This window comes from Astyanax mexicanus, chromosome 1, assembly GCF_023375975.1.
Source record: "Astyanax mexicanus isolate ESR-SI-001 chromosome 1, AstMex3_surface, whole genome shotgun sequence".
In the NCBI taxonomy this organism is placed as follows: domain Eukaryota; kingdom Metazoa; phylum Chordata; class Actinopteri; order Characiformes; family Acestrorhamphidae; genus Astyanax; species Astyanax mexicanus.
In genome coordinates, this window is record NC_064408.1 from 110,586,894 (window position 1) to 110,604,885 (window position 17,992).

At 38.4% G+C, this 17,992-nt stretch overlaps 1 protein-coding gene across 2 annotated transcripts in view; it reads left to right on the forward strand.

The window, feature by feature from the left end:
• invs (inversin) overlaps positions 1 to 17,575 on the forward strand; it is a 60,175-nt gene extending 42,600 nt beyond the window's left edge. For both annotated transcript variants that reach the window (XM_007229449.4, XM_007229451.4), the window contains exons 14-18: positions 1,495 to 1,727; positions 3,206 to 3,893; positions 6,310 to 6,515; positions 12,007 to 12,114; positions 12,653 to 17,575. In XM_007229449.4, coding sequence (XP_007229511.2) covers positions 1,495 to 1,727; positions 3,206 to 3,893; positions 6,310 to 6,515; positions 12,007 to 12,114; positions 12,653 to 12,774 — 1,357 coding nt within the window. In that variant the 3' untranslated portion in view covers positions 12,775 to 17,575. The remainder of the gene's footprint in view (positions 1 to 1,494; positions 1,728 to 3,205; positions 3,894 to 6,309; positions 6,516 to 12,006; positions 12,115 to 12,652) is intronic.
• Positions 17,576 to 17,992: the final 417 nt, after the last annotated feature.

Consider the following 17,992-nt stretch of genomic DNA (forward strand, 5'->3'; position numbering starts at 1 on the left):
GAGTTATCTTCAGGTGAGAATGACAGGTATAGCTGGGTGTCATCAGCAAAGCAGTGGTAGGAAAAGCCATGTGAGTGGATAACCTGACCAAGAGAGGCAGTGTATATTGAGAAGAGAAGGGGACCCAGTACCGAACCCTGGGGAACCCCAGTGGATAGGGAATGGGCTGTACTTGCCACGACACCTTGAACGAGCGCCCAGTGAGGTACGATCTGAACCATGACAGCACATTGTCTGAGATCCCCATGTTTGAGAGTATAGTTAGGAGGAAGTCGTGGTTGACCGTGTCGAAGGCGGCCGAGAGGTCCAGCAGAATGAGCACTGAGGACTGGCCTGCAGCTCTAGCAGTTTTCAACGCTTCAGTCACAGACAACAGAGCCGTCTCGGTAGAGTGTCCTTTTTTGAATCCAGATTGGTTCTAATCCATTCTGGGAGAGGAAGCCAGAGACCTGATTTAAAACTGCTCTCTCGAGTGTTTTAGAGAGAAAGGGTAGTAGTGAGACCGGTCTGTAGTTATCAACCTGGGCGGGGTTGAGAGAAGGCTTTTTAAGCAGTGGTGTCACATGTGCTTGTTTGAAAGCAGTTGGGAAAACACCAGAAGTTAAAGAGGCATTGATGGTGTGAGTGATAGCCGGAATGATTGCAGGTGCGATGGTTTATAGGAAGTTTGAGGGAATTGGGTCAAGCGGACACGTAGTAGGACGGCTACGTGTTAGGAGAGCCAGTGTCTCGTTCTCAGTGAGAGAAGTGAACGAGGAGAGCGCAGCGCCTTCAGTGGAGGGACACCGGGCTGCAGAGCATGTAGTAGGACTGCTACATGTTACATCAGTGAACTGGTTGCTGATAGCTGCCACTTTCCCAGTAAAGAATGATGCAAGTGTTTCAGCAGTAAGGCATGTAGCCGGAGGAGGAGGAGGAGGGTTCAGTAGTGATTTTAAAGTAGCAAATATTTTCCGGGAGTCTGTGAGGGAGCTGAATTTATTGTGATAAAATTCAGCTTTAGCAGTCGTGATGGTGGCTGAGAAGGAAGCCAGGAGCAGTTGGTAGTTTTTTAGGTCTGCTTGTTTTTGGTTTTTATTGTCTTTCGGCAGCTCTGAGTTTGGAACGTAGTTCCCTCAGTGAGTTATTTTTTAGCCATGGCTGCGGTTTGCTAGAGCTAATGGCTCGAGATGTAAGAGGACAGAGGTTGTCCAAACAGGAGCTTAGTGTGGAGCAGAGTGTATCGGTGGCATCATTTACATTGAGTGATGAAAATGAGCCTGGTGGGGGCATGTTGTCAGTCACCAGCGAGGAGAACTGGTCTGCTGAGATATCTCGTAAATTTCGGCGGAACAAGACCATCGTAGGAGTAGCCGTGGGTTAGAGCAAGAATTGTTCAGTTATAAGTACTGCCATTGTGGTTATGAAATAAGAAAAATAACCCAGTGTGTTTATGTATACTCTTATAGTTTATTCTGTTATAATGTTTATTTAAGGTTTTAATGTGTTTTGTAGGAAGAGGGAAGAGGAGCGTCGGCGTGAGGCAGTACAGCAGCACTCACTGGCTGAAGCAGGACTGCACAAACAGATGTCGTTGTTACGGCTTGGGGACAATAGGCCGCCATTGGCTGAGATGGAGCCTCACATAGACAGAAAAAACCTGGTGACACCCAAAGGTCACAAACCTAGAAAACCTTTAAAAGCGCATCATAGCCAGAGCAGGATGGACAAGAAACTAAAACCTCAGGGTATGTATTTTTACAGTCATGACTCTTTTATAGTATGTCCATGATCGGTGCATATTAATGCGCATTTGTTCAAAGAGAAAACTCTGGTTTTAAGTAAAATAAATCTAGTTTGGCTGCAGATTCTTGTAAACAGGAAGTGACAGGAAATATACAAATATGCTCGCTGATGAAAAAGTTGAGTTGTTGGAATTGAGATGTTTTAAAGTTAGAATAATATCCTAGGGAAATTAAAAGTTGTCTTAGACTACATCTGGAAGCATTTCTGGCAGTCCCAGAAATCTCTCACCAAGAGGTGCACTACCCAAACGTAGCCTCTAAAAGTATTTTTTTAATAGGGCAGCAGGGAAAGCACTGTTCTGCTCTCTTGTGGCAAAACCTAGTGACTAATCAGACCACACCTGTAATTATTTACATATCTACCTGAGACATAACTTAATTAATGCTTTATTAATGAGTGTATGTACATAACTAGTCTAAATCTAGAATACTTTATTTTTTTATGTTACAGAATAAAATTTTAAAATGGAATATGTAAAATGTTATTTAGTATATGTAATATTTATTGGCTTTAAAAAATGTTGTCCTGCCTTAGTTTTTCACAGCCATTAGAATAGGGTACCCGCAGGTCCTTGAAAAAAGTCTTAAAATTAAGTTTAAAGTTTTACATATTCAAGGTCTAAAAATGTCTCAGAATGCTTAGAATTTTAGGAGCGGAGGCATTAAATTATATATCGGAGTCAAAATGAATAGTGAAAAGTGAATTTTAGTCATATTAAGCGTTTAATTTTAGCTGTGCTGAACGTTTATTCTTCATTGTGATAAGAGGACTATTTTACTATTTTAAATCCTGATTTAACATATGAAACATAAATGATTCTATAAAAGCATTTGAGTTATTAAAATAAATGGTGTTTGTTTCTGTTTCTTTTTTCATATTTAGAGATGACATTAAAATGTTTATTAAGGAATGTGAAAAATGTAAGCAAGTGATTTAATTGCATGTTTAAATAAACATGAAATAAAAACGAGATTAACTGCAAAACAGTAAAATATAATCACAGGCTTTTTTTTGTACTCCTTATTCATTTGACTAATATTTTTCTTATAAAATTGAAGCTATAGTGTACATGGGCATGTGAATGGTTTATTAATTGATGTGCCATTAAAGCCAGTTAAAATGTCTAACAGTTTTAATTAACAGAGTACTTTTATGTTTGTTTGATAGCTTTTTAAATTATTTTTGCTAATAGAAAGTCAGTAATGTTTTCTAAGGTGCACTGAATTTCTTTTTCTTTTTTTGTGATTTTTTTTCTTGTGACCAGTATTAAAAAAGTTTTAAAAGTCATTAAATTTGAGCTTTAAATGTGCAGATACCCTGTATTAGAATAACTACTGCATATACAATACTAGGCAAAATGTATTCATATTAAAAATGTTTCCAAGCCTTTAAACTGTATTCTGTTTGTACCCTCTGTTAGAGCACAGAAAGCAGACAGAAACACCGGACCCCCCTCACCTCTCTGTGACCTTGACCCCACCAGTGACCTCTCCATCGATCAAGCGCAGATCAGATGCAGTGATAGAAGCACATGGATCTGAGGAGTCTAGTACAAGGCCTGAGCGTCGCTCTCCTGCTGGTTCCAGCAGGCCAGGCAGTGCCAGACCAGCACATCCAGGGTCCCATCCAGCACCCGGACCCACAGAGACCACCACAGCATCCAGAACTACAGTCCACTCCAGGCCCAGGACTTCCAGGAGCCACTCGAGGGCTTCCTCAGCAGCTCGGTCTAAAGTACCTCAAGCTGGATCCTCTGAAAGCTCCACAGAACCACAGCCTAAAGCCCCAACAGCAGTCAGAAGGAGCTGCTCAGCTGCAGCCGCTCCTGCCCAGCAATTCAGCACCTCCACTTACTCAGAGAAGCTTTCCAGACCCAAGAGAGAGAAAGAGAGGACTGATAAAGAGAAGGAGAAAGGAGCTGGAGCTGAGAGAGGAAGAGAAAGAGCTGTGGAAAGAGATAAAAACAAAGGGAAAGAGATTGAAGCGGGGAAAGAGAGACGGAAAGATAGTGAGAAAGAGAAACGAGTGGAAAAGGAGAAGGAGCACAGGAGGAAGAGTCTCCATAAGAAGAATCAAGCAGCAAGAATGATACAGACAGCATGGAGGAGGTACAGCGTTTTTAATTTCTAGGTTTGTTCGTGTATGTCTGTAAATACACTGTAAATACACTGATATGACTTTTTGCATATCACTGTATTTACATATTTAAAGCTGGATTTGTTCATGTCTATCTTTAATAATACCACAGTTAGTTCCGACCCTGCAATGTGATTGGCTGAGAGGCGATCTATGAGTGCCATTATCAGCCGGTAATGCACTGTAACCGAAGCTCTCCATGTATTACTCCGCTACATACAGGTAACCTAGCAATGTTGCAGCACTTACTTACCAGCCAAACAGGGACTAGTCTCGTGTCCCATGACTTCAGGCATATCAGTGTATTTACATATTTAAAGCCGGATTTGTACATGTATGTCTGTAAATACACTCATATGTCAAAAGTCATGGGACAAGGACTAGGGACTATCGTGTCCCATGACTTTTGTCACATCCCTTTTAAGCCAAGGACTGACCTGCACTGATGGGGAAAATTGTTTCTGCCAGAGTCGCCGGTTTGTTCTGATGGACATTTCTAGCCAGAAGCCGCCGGTCACGATCATTACCACTCACTGCACTGTCCACTGTGGGTGGTAATGCCTTTCCTTTGACATATTCTGTTAACTCATTGGATCAAGAAATGCAATGAGTTAACAGAATGTAAATTGATCACAAAGTTGTGCAGGATTTAACATTTTTTGATTCATAGAGGACATTACTACCACCCACAGTGGACAGTGCAGTAGGTGGTAATGATTGTGACTGGCTGCATCTGGCTAGAATTGTCCTTGAGATCAGACAAGCGGCTCTGGCAGAAATCTCATCCACATTCTTAATGCAGGAGACCCCACACACACATCCTGCACGTCAGTACATCGTTCTTTAACTTCGATGGGGCATGCCAAAAGTCATGGGACACAATACAAGGTTTCCCAGGTTTTCTCAGGATATTTCTTTCAACAATAAGGTTTTAATTTAAACAGTATAGCGTTTTCTTTGTTTGTGTGTGTGTGTGTGTGTGTCTGGTACTGTGATTAAACTCCTATAATATATCCTATATAAGTGTCCATATGTTGCCCACATGTGCCCTCTCTAACCATGGTTTGGCACCCTGCCCACTTGCACAACAACACCTCAGAGGGAGATCTGTAGGGGTCTGTAAGTGTAGAGTATGGTTCAGAGCGGTTAAAAGTTCATGCTGCTGGGATAAGCTGGGCTTTGCTAACACACACACACACACACACTGCTGAAAGGTTGTGTCTTTGTGTCTGATGAATAGCAGGACTGTTGTGGCGCACTGTGTACCTTGGTATTATTAGACTTTTTTTCATTGCTCTTGGGCACAAGACTGTCTGGTCTGTTGCTAAACTCAGTCTGGACCGGTTTCCCACAGCAGATTGAGACTAGGGCTGAGACTAAACAAAATCTGTATTTCTGAATCACCATTGTCAGTGCAGCTTATATAAAGAGTCAACATAAAAGTACGTCCATCTTAAAAAGATATCTTAACTGATTAAAGAGATCTTGGACAATTGGACAATAATGCATACTTAGTTGCGCATCCAAAACTTGACAAGGAAGCAGTTAGACAGTTGTGCCACTCTAGAGCTGTAAAAAACAAAAAATGCAATATCATTTCACAGCTCTTAGTCAGCCATACAGTCTAACAAACTGCTGTTCAATAATTTAAATAAACATTAAGAATTTGCATAGTTTGCTTTGTAGTTATTTAGTAGGTGACATTGTCAATATGGATTCCTATTGTTAGTTTTAATTTTTTGTGAATAATACATTTTAAAATATAAAATATATTTTTATACATAATGTATTTTTATGTATTTTGTATGGTGATAGTCCTAATAAATACCAAAATGTTAATATACACATCGTTCGTTAGCTTCGATGGGACACAATACTAGCTCCTGTGTTTCAGTTTTAACTGCTCTTCAATATGTTTTATTAAAATTAGCTTCTTACCTAGAGTAAGGATACGTTCAGATTTTCCCCAGGTTTTCCCAGGATATTCCTTTAGAAAAACAATTCCTGTTGTTAGTTTTAGTTTTTAGTGAATAATACATTTTAATATATAGAACATATTTTTATAAATAATGTATTTTTATGTATTTTGTATGGTGATAGTCCTAAAAAATACCAAAATGTTAATATATACTACAGTGTGGAGCAAAAGTAGTTCCAGTAGTTCACAGTAGATCACAGCGTAAATCAAAACTTTCATGTATTTACAATCAGTTGCTCAAATATTTTGATTTATCTAAATTTTATTATAAAAATAAAATAAAGCCACTTATTAGTGTGTGTAGATTTTTTTTAAATCTGAATGGATCAGATCCTAAAAGCTAGTATGTAGTCTGTTAATTAATTGTTTTATTTATATGGTTTTATTTTTATCTACTTTTTTTTTTTCAGATCCCGTGTTCGGAGACGCTTGAGGGAAGTGTTGTGTGGAGGTGTAAAAAGGGCGGAGCCTGCAGAGGTCACAGCAATTGTGGTTCAGTTTTTATGGGACCAGAAAGTCCACCTTGATATCGGTAACCTAAAGACCAATTCGTCAGTGCAGTCTGCGCCCGTCAAGACTGCAGGGAAGAAAAGCTCTGTGCTACAAAATATCTATGGTGAGTCTCTGTGTGATGCTGTGTTTCTTTACACTGGTCCTGGAGGCACCCTGCCCTGCTTTAACACAGCCACTGCACCCACTCTGAAATGACTTAATGAGTTGATACACATGGGGTCTGCTGAAAAAGTGTTTTCATCTTTCTAAAATTAGTGGTTGGAAGTTTTTCCATTTAAAACAATATTTCAATATATATTAAAAAAGAGATTCACTTATTTTATTTAATTTTGAAGCCAGCTCTTATTTCTCTCTGGATCTGGATATAAAAGCAAATGAGCAGTAAATCAGTGGGCACATGATCCTGGTGAAATTTGTTTTATTTGTGGTCAAAATATACACTGTAGAATAAGGCACATTGGAATACCCACTGGAACATTCTACACTGTATGGACAAATTGGAACGTTAGTATTAGGATATCTGCTCTTAGCACATTCATTGTTGTATCTGAAGGGTATCAGGAGTATTAAAAAGAGTTTATTTTGATTTTGTTAAATTACTGTTTTTTTTGGACTATAAGGCGCACCCAAAATCCTTTAATTTTCCCAAAAATCTTTTAATCCGGTTTGCCTTATGTATAAATTTAACTAGTTAGGAGCAGAAAAGCCACTCTGCTGAAGTACAGTGTTATAAATGTTTTTAGTGAAGTTAAATCCATCGAGGCTGGAGCAGTATTAGCATTAGCCGCTAAGCACAGCGCTAGCTCTTTTCACTGGCTGTACTACAGCGTGTACTACAGCCACTCTGCTAAAGTACAACGTTATAAATGTTTTTAGTGAAGTTAAATCCATCGAGGCTGGAGCAGTATTAGCATTAGCTGCTAAGCACAGCGCTAGTTCTTTTCACTGGCTGTGCTACAGTGTGTACTACAGGCACTCTGCTGAGTGACAGCGTTATAAATGTTTTTAGTGAAGTTAAATCCATCGAGGCTGAAGCAGTACTAGCATTAGCCGCTAAGCACAGCGCTAGCTCTTTTCACTGGCTGTACTACAGCGTGTACTACAGCCACTCTGCTAAAGTACAACGTTATAAATGTTTTTAGTGAAGTTAAATCCATTGAGGCTGGAGCAGTATTAGCATTAGCTGCTAAGCACAGCGCTAGTTCTTTTCACTAACTGTACTACAGTGTGTACTACAGCCACTCTGCTGAATGACAGCGTTTTAAATGTTTTTAGTGAAGTTAAATCCATCGAGGCTGGAGCAGTACTAGCATTAGCCGCTAAGCACAGCACTAGCTCTTTTCACTGGCTGTGTTACAGTGTGTACTACAGCCACTCTGCTGAAGTACAGTGTTATAAATGTTTTTAGTGAAGTTAAATCCATTGAGGCTGGAGCAGTATTAGCATTAGCCGCTAACCACAGCGCTAGCTCTTTTCACTGGCTGTACTACAGTGTGTACTACAGCCACTCTGCTGAATGACAGCATTATAAATGTTTTTAGTGAAGTTAAATCCATTGAGGCTGGAGCAGTATTAGCATTAGCCGCTAACCACAGCGCTAGCTCTTTTCACTGGCTGTACTACAGTGTGTACTACAGCCACTCTGCTGAAGTACAGTGTTATAAATGTTTTTAGTGAAGTTAAATCCATTGAGGCTGGAGCAGTATTAGCATTAGCCGCTAACCACAGCGCTAGCTCTTTTCACTGGCTGTACTACAGTGTGTACTACAGCCACTCTGCTGAATGACAGCATTATAAATGTTTTTAGTGAAGTTAAATCCATCGAGGCTGGAGCAGTACTAGCATTAGCCGCTAAGCACAGCACTAGCTCTTTTCACTATTCAGACTGTAGTGTGCGCGTTGACTGTGTTAAAACAAGCTACATGGAATGAACCACTAGCTAGCTCAGGACAGCGCTGCTAACCGGCGCTGACTGGTGCTGCTAACCTGGGCTGGCTAAGCGCTTGCTAACCACGGCTAGCGCTTACCCTTGCACAAAATACTGGAATTCTAAGCTTACTGTAAATATACGGAAGCGTTTTACTCACCTAGATAAACAGTTTTCAGAAAGTTTTCAGAAATCTGGATAGGTTAACATCCAGTGCTTGCTTTTTTTTTTTAAGAATTACAGTTTTGTTTACTTACGTCCCCCAGCAGTGAGACCTGCTGAATTAGAAGGGAAACATGGCGACACTCTTATTTACTTCAATTATACATTCTTACTAGTGGCGCCTAAAGATAGATAGACAGACAGACAGACAGATAGATAGATACTTTATTTATCCCAAAAGAAATTTAGAAAAATGCGCCATATGTATGAGAATACACCAAAAAATAGATGTTTATTGACAGTTCGCCTTCGAATCCGGAGCACCTCATAAGCAGTTAAAAATATGGTAACTGTCTCTACTGTGCAAGCAGGACTTTTTACTAGATTTTGGATCATTGCTGTGAGTATTTGATTTGATTGCATTCAAGGAGAAGTGCATTAGGATGTTGGATGATCGCCACCCTACGTCATGCCCAACTCCAAAACTTTACAACTCCACAAAAGTAGTGCGTAGCTCAGCTTATTTCCAGAGAACACAGTTCCTCTGCTCCACAGCTCATTGCTGGGGGGCTTTATACCCCTCTTTACAGCCCAGGTTCTTATTTATCAGCTCTGGAGAGTCCTATTCTATTGGCAGTACTTTTCTACAGGGAAAATCATCAATGTGTTCACAAGATGCAAAACGAAGCTTATTACATTCATTAGAAGAGGTGTCGACACACATTTGGATATACAGAGCATCACAAATACCAGTTATGAGTCATTAATTAATTAATGTATTTAATGTTGCTAATTAAACAGAATATGGTGAACTTAATGAGACACTATAGTTCTATATACGGTATAGTTCTCTCACAAACTGAGCAATTCAGTCAGAATCAGCTCAGCATGTTCTGGTAATCCCTCCTCCAGGGTTTATTTTATTGTGTGACCTCTCCCTGGGGCTACCTGACCTTTCCCCTAGATCAGCCATTGTCCCGGCGTGACCCTTTTTTCCTACTCGCCTCTCTCGTCGTCCACGAGTGACTCGAGATCTGGATAATATCATTTTTCTCAGTGATCTGCACAGTAATTGCATTTAGAGCATGTGGAAACGGAAAGTCAACTGACACACAGCAATCTACAGCATGGAAATGTATCACTTTGTCACATTACACAATAGTTATACAATGATTATACAATGTAGATTTAAATATTCTAAACACCAAACTGTTTTTCGATGATTTATTTAGTTTATTCAAGGACTTGAGGAACGTGAAATGCACAGAGATGTGGAAATGTATGCACACACAGCTTGTATAGTCCCTGTAGAGAGGTTTTTGCAATAAAATAGGACCCTCTGGAGCAGATGCCGTGGGACTTAATGTCACCAGGCCTAATTCCAGGCGTGGGCTAGAGGAGTAAAAATCCCCCCCCCAGCACTGAACAGTGGAGCAGTGGAGTCGTGTATCTGGCTGAGAGTGAGAATCCAGAATATTTCATGTTTTGTCTGGTCACTTTAATTTATTTATTTGCATATAATTTACATAAATGTATAAGGATACCTCAGAGCCCAGAGATGCTTCTAGTTATAGTTAACAAGATGCTTCTGTTTTGCTCAGCTATGGTTAAATGATGGTTTTTGATGCAGTGCGTCTACGGGATCAGAGATCACAAGTGTTTAGCTTTGGCTTGGGCCCTTACCCTTTATTTAAGAAAATGCTCCCGATTTATTGCAAGGTTTAATGATATTATATACCTGTAGAGGGCGGAATATGCAAATACTTTTCTATCTTTCTTTAAAAAAACAGTGTAATTGTAATTTAGACTTTGTTATAATTCCTGTCGCTTTCAATACAAACTGGAGATTTTCTGCCCATTTCAAGTCCTTTTGTGGATACTAATTTTGTACCGAATCATGATTACAATCACCTGTTAACATTCCTGTTTGAAACCACATGACTAATTATTAAGTGAATAATATATGATTAGTAATACATTAAATGAAGTTAGATAGATAAAACATGAAATAGCTTGTGTTGATACTGTCTGCAATAAAATAACAATCAAAGGAAATGAAATGAAACACTACATTTTCTTTACTGTCCCCATTTTTTCGGAGGATCAAATCAGTAGTTATGGACAGGGGGTCCTTTGGCTTCATTAATTCTGTCTATTGAGTTCAAATCTATCTATCTATAAAGCTCCATTGGCTACCAGTTGATGCTCGCATCAAATTCAAAGCTCTTACAATCGCCTACAAGGTGATGACAGAACAGGCTCCTTCCTACCTGCACTCGCTCCTGAAGGCTTACGCTACCTCCCGGCCGCTGCGCTCCTCCAGTGAACGTCGCCTCGCTTTATCAAACAAACATTCACACAAAGCAATCCAGACTGTTCTCATACAGAGTTCCCCAATGGTGGAACAAACTACCTTCTACTACCAGATCAGGAGAATCTCTCGCTATCTTTAAGAAACTCCTGAAGACAGAGCTCTTCAAAGAGCACTTACTCTCTTAACACCTCTAACACACTAACTACTTCTGACCTCATCTCCTTCTTCCTCTCCTTCACTCCTCTATCCTATTATTCCCCTTTGACCTCCTTTTATCCCTATCCAAAGTTGTTTTTACCTTTAAACTTATTCTACATTGTACTTGACTATTGTAAGTCGCTTTGGACAAAAGCGTCTGCCAAATGTAATGTAATGTAATGTAATGTATAAAACACTTGCAAAAAATCTTTTTTTTGTAAAGTTTATTAATTTTGCATTCAAAATCTGACAATGCATACAGTGACCAGAATGTAATACTGTAAAATGCAAAACAGAAAAAAACAAATTAATAAAATAAAAAAAAGACAGCGTTTATCACCATATTAAGCGTTTGACAGGAATGATTAAAAGATTAATCTATGATATGATTTTATGCTTAATAAAAACCTACTTACTGGCCTGAATACTTTTTTTACAGAGCAGCTTTAGGTTGATTCCTGAGACTAATATTAAGATGCTGTACAAATACAGTCCAGGTGTTACATTTTGATGCAACATTCCTCCATCTTATAATCTTTCTCACACACACACGCACACACACTCACACACACACTTTCACATCAGTAGATAAGGTGGAGTTTCGACCCAGTTAACGCAACTGACCTTCACAGACATGAACAGGTGATGATGGCTAAGCAAGGTAGAGACACGCGCACACACACTCGCTCACACACACTCACTCCCCCTCTTCCCTGACAGTCGCTCTGCTTTGAAAAGTTCAGCGCTGTCAGATGGAATGTCGAGCTGTCTCCTTGTGCACACACACCTCCCCAGTCTTGCACAACTCTAACGTTCAGTCAAATTGGACACACACACACACTCACACACATGCATACATGGACCCCTGCTGCCTGGATCAGAACTTCTTCTGTAACACAACTGTTCCAGCCTGTATGTGTGTGCGTGTGTGTGTGTGTGTAAGAACCATTATCTTGTTTTTTGACCACATATCTGGCCCTTTCTCTTGTTCAGGTGGAGCCCAGGCCAAAAGGGGGCGCTCTCTCAGATCTGTGTCCAACCTCAGCACACACAGCCAGAGTCAGCTCCTGCTGGACCTGTCACTCAAGAGCAGCAAGCAATGTGAGTACAAGCAAGCGTACACAACAAAGACAGAAAATTAGCCTCTGTGTTCATGCAATTATTACATATTAAAGAAACCGAAGGTACTAAATGACAGCAAGCGTAGTCCAAGTTTAAAACAGCTCACATGGGTTGCCAGGTTGAAGACACTGGACCTACAATATAATTGCATTTGTTGGGCTCTGAGTGCTCCAGGTGACTGAATTACTGCCACTCTGATCAGAAGGTGGCTGGTTCGAATCCTGGTCATGCTGCTTGCCATCAGCAGCTGGAGTTCGAGAGAGCACAGTTAGCCTTGCTCTCTCTGGGTGGGTAGATGGCACTCTATCCGCATATCACTCCAAAGGGTGATGTCCATCAGCAAAAGGCATCTGTGAGCTGAGTCGCTGCGCTTTCCTCGGAGTCTGCAAAGTGCTCCTATATACTGATTACAGCTGAAAAAATGGACTGTGAGTGTAGAAAAAAGGAGGTGGTCATAATATTGTGACTTGATTGTGTAACATGGATGTTTTTTTCTCTGCTTGTGTTTCCCTCACAGTGAGCGGTGTGGAGTGTGTGCACTTACTCGACTCTTTAAGCCAAGCCAAGCAGTATTCATATCACTTACGCCCTCAGAGCGCCGGCAGCCAGAGCAGTCACAACAGCAGAACCAAGCACTGAAAGCCCCTCACCACACACACACACACACACACACACACGCACACAACTGCACATACAGTATCAGTCTGTATCAATTTTAGTTTGGACACACCTTCTCATTCAGTGTTTTCTTAATTTCTGAATTTAATTTTTTTTCTACCCTGTATATTAATATTCAAGACATGAAAACAATTAACCATTTTGGACCTGAATAATTTCCAGTAATTAAAAAAAAAATGAAAATGCTGTTTTCTGTCTGTAATGCACAGAAAAGGAGACTCTAAAATGTTCTACTATAAAATCTATATAGCAAATAAATCCAATTAACTAAAATATATTTAATATATATTTTTATTTTCATTTGCGTTGGAAGCCTCTTTAAAAATGTTACATTTCATACTGACCTTTTTATTTCATAAACCTTCCATAAGCAGTAAAACCATGATTAAAAATCATTCTAAATCACATTAAATTAGTAAAAATTAGCTGTTACTTTGCCTCAATAGCTCTAGTACTACTATTTGTCCAGTGTTTTTTGCAGTGGATGGGGCCAAGTTACTGTTTCATGGTTTATAAACTTGTTCATTAGCTGGTTCATGGTCTACTCTGATGGACAACAGCTCTCAAATAGTGTTAATAATGTGCAACAAAACATTTAAAAATACAAAAAATATGTCCATTGTAATGCATGCAGGGTCTAAAAGGGTTAAGGGACACATATAGAATTATTGTCCTTTACAATCCCCTGATTTAAACCTGATGAACTAAGATTTGAGGTGATTAGGGATGAGCTGGAGCTTCACAGCATGAAGGAAAAGCAGCAACTATTGTTCAGCACCTCCAGGAACTCCTTCAAGATGCTGAGAAAACTATTCCAGGTGACTCTCCCTCACGAAGACACTGAGATACTAAAATACCAAGAGTGTGCAGATCTTTCCTCAAAGACTACTTAGAAGAATCTAAAGTATAACACATATTTTGGTTTGTTTAACACTTTTTGTTTATAACACTTATTGTTTAAATATAGTCTTCAATATTACATTTTTACATTAATTACAATGTAAAAAATCATAAAAAAGAAAGATAACACAAATCATTGAAAGAGAAGAGGTGTGTCCAAACTTTTGACTGATACTGTATGAGTGCATATCCTATAGCTGTCCCACATACACTAAACACCCCAACCATGAAATGAAACCAACAACTGACATACATGCAAACACTATGCCACAATGATGCTCCTGAAAACTGACACTTATCTGCTTATTTATATATTATGTAGGTCATGAAACAGGTTTTGGGCTGGATGGTAAATATACACAAGCTACACCAATAGAGGTTACGTTACATCATGTAACCTAAAAACCCTTTCCATACATTGCAGTTTTAGTGTTTTTAGATGAGAATATTTATCTAATATTCCTCATTTTGAAGTAGTTGTAAGAATATGAGCTATGTTATTATGTAAGTAATGTTACCTAATGATTACATATTCTATGGTAGATCAATTATCAGTTGAATTGTTTTAAGCATTGCCCAATTTCAGCATTATTTTATGAAACAAGATAACATGATTTGAATTAATAAATATATACAGCTCTGGAAATAAAAACAAGCGACCACTTAAAAATGATGAGTTTCTTTGATTTTACCAAATTGAAAACCTTTGGAATATAATCAAGAGGAAGATGGATGATCACAAGCCATCAAACCAAACTTAACTGCTTGAATTTTTGAACCAGGAGTGGTATAAAGTTATTCAAAAGCAGTGTGTAAGACTGGTGGAGGAGAACATGCCAAGATGCGATTAAAAACAGGGTTATTCCACCAAACACTGATTTCTCAACTCTTAAAACTTTATGAATATGAACTTGTTTTCTTTGCATTATTTGTGGTCTGAAATCTGCATCTTTTTTGTTATTTCAGCTATTTCTCATTTTCTGTAAATAAATGCTCTGAATGACAATATTTTTATTTGGAATTTGGGAGAAATGTTGTTCGTAGTTTATAGAATAAAACAATAATGTTCATTTTACTCAAACATAAACCTATAAATAGCAAAATCAGAGAAACTAATTCAGAAACTGAAGTTGTGTCTTCATTATTTTTTCCAGAGCTGTATAAGTTTGGAATATTCGTGCAGCAATTACATAACGAGATGTTAGATATATAAATGAGATTTAACACATTTTACCAGCCAATATGTAATTGTTTACAGTGTGTGTAATGTTAATTTTAAATTGCACTGAGTATTTGACCCCTATATATTAATTTCTATGGGGTAGAATGAGTAAACCTCCACAAACAAATTATTAAGCCATAATAATTAATAATTAACTCAGCTATAGAACCAACTGTAGTTCTGTGAGGAACCCTCAGTTTACACCACTATACAAACTTAATCCCAGTACTGAATCCCTCTAGTGTGTAAGTGCTGAAAAACATTGTACCATTATTTAACATAAAAAAAAATCGACTTGTGTGGTCCTTTCAACAGCTGATAAACCACAACAACTCAAATAGTAAACATTTACATGCATATTATACGCCTGGTCTTTTTTTATTTTTCTTTATGTTGGAGAACATTAAGGATTGTATATGTTTTATTAAATGACCTTTAACTTTAGAATAGCCACAAAATGATTCTACTAATCAAAAAAAGCCTTTTTCCCCAGAAGAGTAAAGGAATTGGCCTTTAAAATTAATTTATTGTTTTATAGGTTTAGCTGCAATAATTGAGCCCAGTTGAAAAACTTGGACCAATCATCTATGTATAACTGCCTTAACCCCTTAACCCCATATTAATAATTACATTATTAAAAACTAAAACTATTGTCTAGCCGTTTCGTTTACCATTTTTTTAGAATGCCAAAAAGTCTATTTTAGGGCGTTTCTTATGTAGTATTTGAAAGAAGTGTTTAAAATGATTTTTTTTTATATATTTTTAATATTACATTTTGCATTGTGTGAAAATATCTAAAACCATTCACTGTGACAAATATGCAATAATAGAGAAATCAGGAAGAGGGGGGTATTTTTTACACAATCAAATCTAAAAACACAAACACACAAAAAATGGTTTAGATTGGATGTCTAAAGGGGACATATTATGCAAAACTCACTTGTTTCATGTTTTTTTTTTATTTCCACTTGGTTCTCGACTGCACCTATAAACACCTCAAGCACCAAGAAAATCCATCCATTTTCTGTAAATCTGTTGAATAAATTTGGTGTCAGTAATCATACGTTTTTCATATGTATCAAATCTTCCTTCTTAACACGCCACAATGAGAAAGCCTGCATAGAACCACCCACTAGATCAGTTGAAGAAACACCATTTCGGTCATTTTGGTTGAGAACCTCCGACAGTACACAGCAGGATTAATTAGCCAGCAGACTTCGTCTGACGGAGGGATCTGTACCTACTGTCCCTGGCAATTCATCAGAAGAGGGAGATGTTCTGCTTGGTGCAAACATGGCATGGCCAGCAACATCTTATTTGCTTAAAAGTGACAGAGCCCTTAAATAGCTCATACTAAAAGGGACTGAAACTGACAGAATAGAGCTGAGAGATCAAAGAACTTCAGAGAGCTTTCTTTCGTTTTTTATTGCCTACAGACCTATTCTAACTTGTGTGAGAAGAGGTATAATATGTCCCCTTTAAATAGTTTTTAGCTTCATATAAAAATGCACTCTGTTAAAATAGGTTCTCCACTCCTTTACCTTTTAATTAATCCATTTTAATTGAGCCATATACAATAATAAAAGAACTCAGGAATGGGGCATATACAGTCTTAAGCAGTTTATAAACCAGGGTTATTTAAAGGTGCTTTAGTAAATGCAACCATTTAGAAGTTTAAGCCATTCTTTGCATGGTTAAATTTGTGGAAATTCTATAAAGAACAGTCCAAGAAGAAATAGTGAACACAGTGATTCACTGTTTCACTGTGATCCTTTCTTTTATTTTTTCAACATTCCTCTAACCTGATCTGACCATAAAGGAGATGGGACATGGCTAGAGTCTAGATTTCTATGCCAGGCCTGCCTCCGTTGCCATGGACGACTGCGTAGGATAGAGGTTAAGCCCACAAACACAGCATATGCATGAGATAACCTTTCGTCCTGTCATCGTCAGGTTATACACCTGTCGTAGAGGTGACATACACCTGACATAACAAGACCACCTGCACGGGAGAGCTCCTGCACACCGAGACCCTGCGGTAGGGCCTGCAGACGGGCTGCGTGCACCAGTGGATACAGGCTGAATGCAATCAGCGCTGGTGGAAATCAGCACCAGATTCCTGCTCCACAGTGGATCTTATTTACTTATTTCCTTATTATTTGAAATTGCTGGCAGCCCTGGCTGTATCTTGGCTGCATGTTGACTGTTTTTCATATGTTTAATTTATATCTTTAATATCATCTGCGCATATTGTTCATATTTTCATTCCGTGTCCTTATTTATTCTACATATGCTTTTTTTTTTTTAATCCTGCATTTATTATACAAGTATAGATTCTGCCTTTTAAGAGGCTTGTATAAATGTTTTTTTAATATGTACCATAATGTTGAAAGATATTGAAGGGTTAAAGGTACTGAATTTTATTAAAGGAATACTCCAGCTGTTTTCAGCTTAATCTCTGTATGCTGCATCTGTATTGTACAGTCATTTATGATGGACAATAATGATGACTCGAAATGCACTTCTAACAGAAATCGATGAACATATGCCAAAGCCTAAAGTATCCCCCAGACTTCAGGACTGTTTAACTGTAACAGCTATAAATAATGTAAATAAATAAATAATCTTAGTACCATTAAACGTGTGTGTGCTGGTTTCAGAGAAGTTTGTGTATTTTTATTTTGTGCTTTATATACAGTATACCATTACCCATTAGCTTTATGCGGTAGAGTCACCTGGAATGGATTTCAGTTAACAGCTGTGCTGAACTTTATCAAGAATAATTCATTTAAATTGTTTTGTCTCTTAATGTGTTTGAGAGCATCAGTTGTAAAGCTGTGAAGAGGTGGAGTTAGTATTAAGGCTGATATTGGAATAATTTGACATTGCAATGTTTTTTTTTTTTTGACAATATATATATAGCTATATTAAACAATGCAGGACACATAATGTCACCAGCCCCGCCCCCACCCGTGCATTGTCTCGCTTCAGAGATCCAGAGCGACTGAGAGCTGAGTCAGCGCTATTGTATTAGCTGATCACTTAAAACCCGAGGAA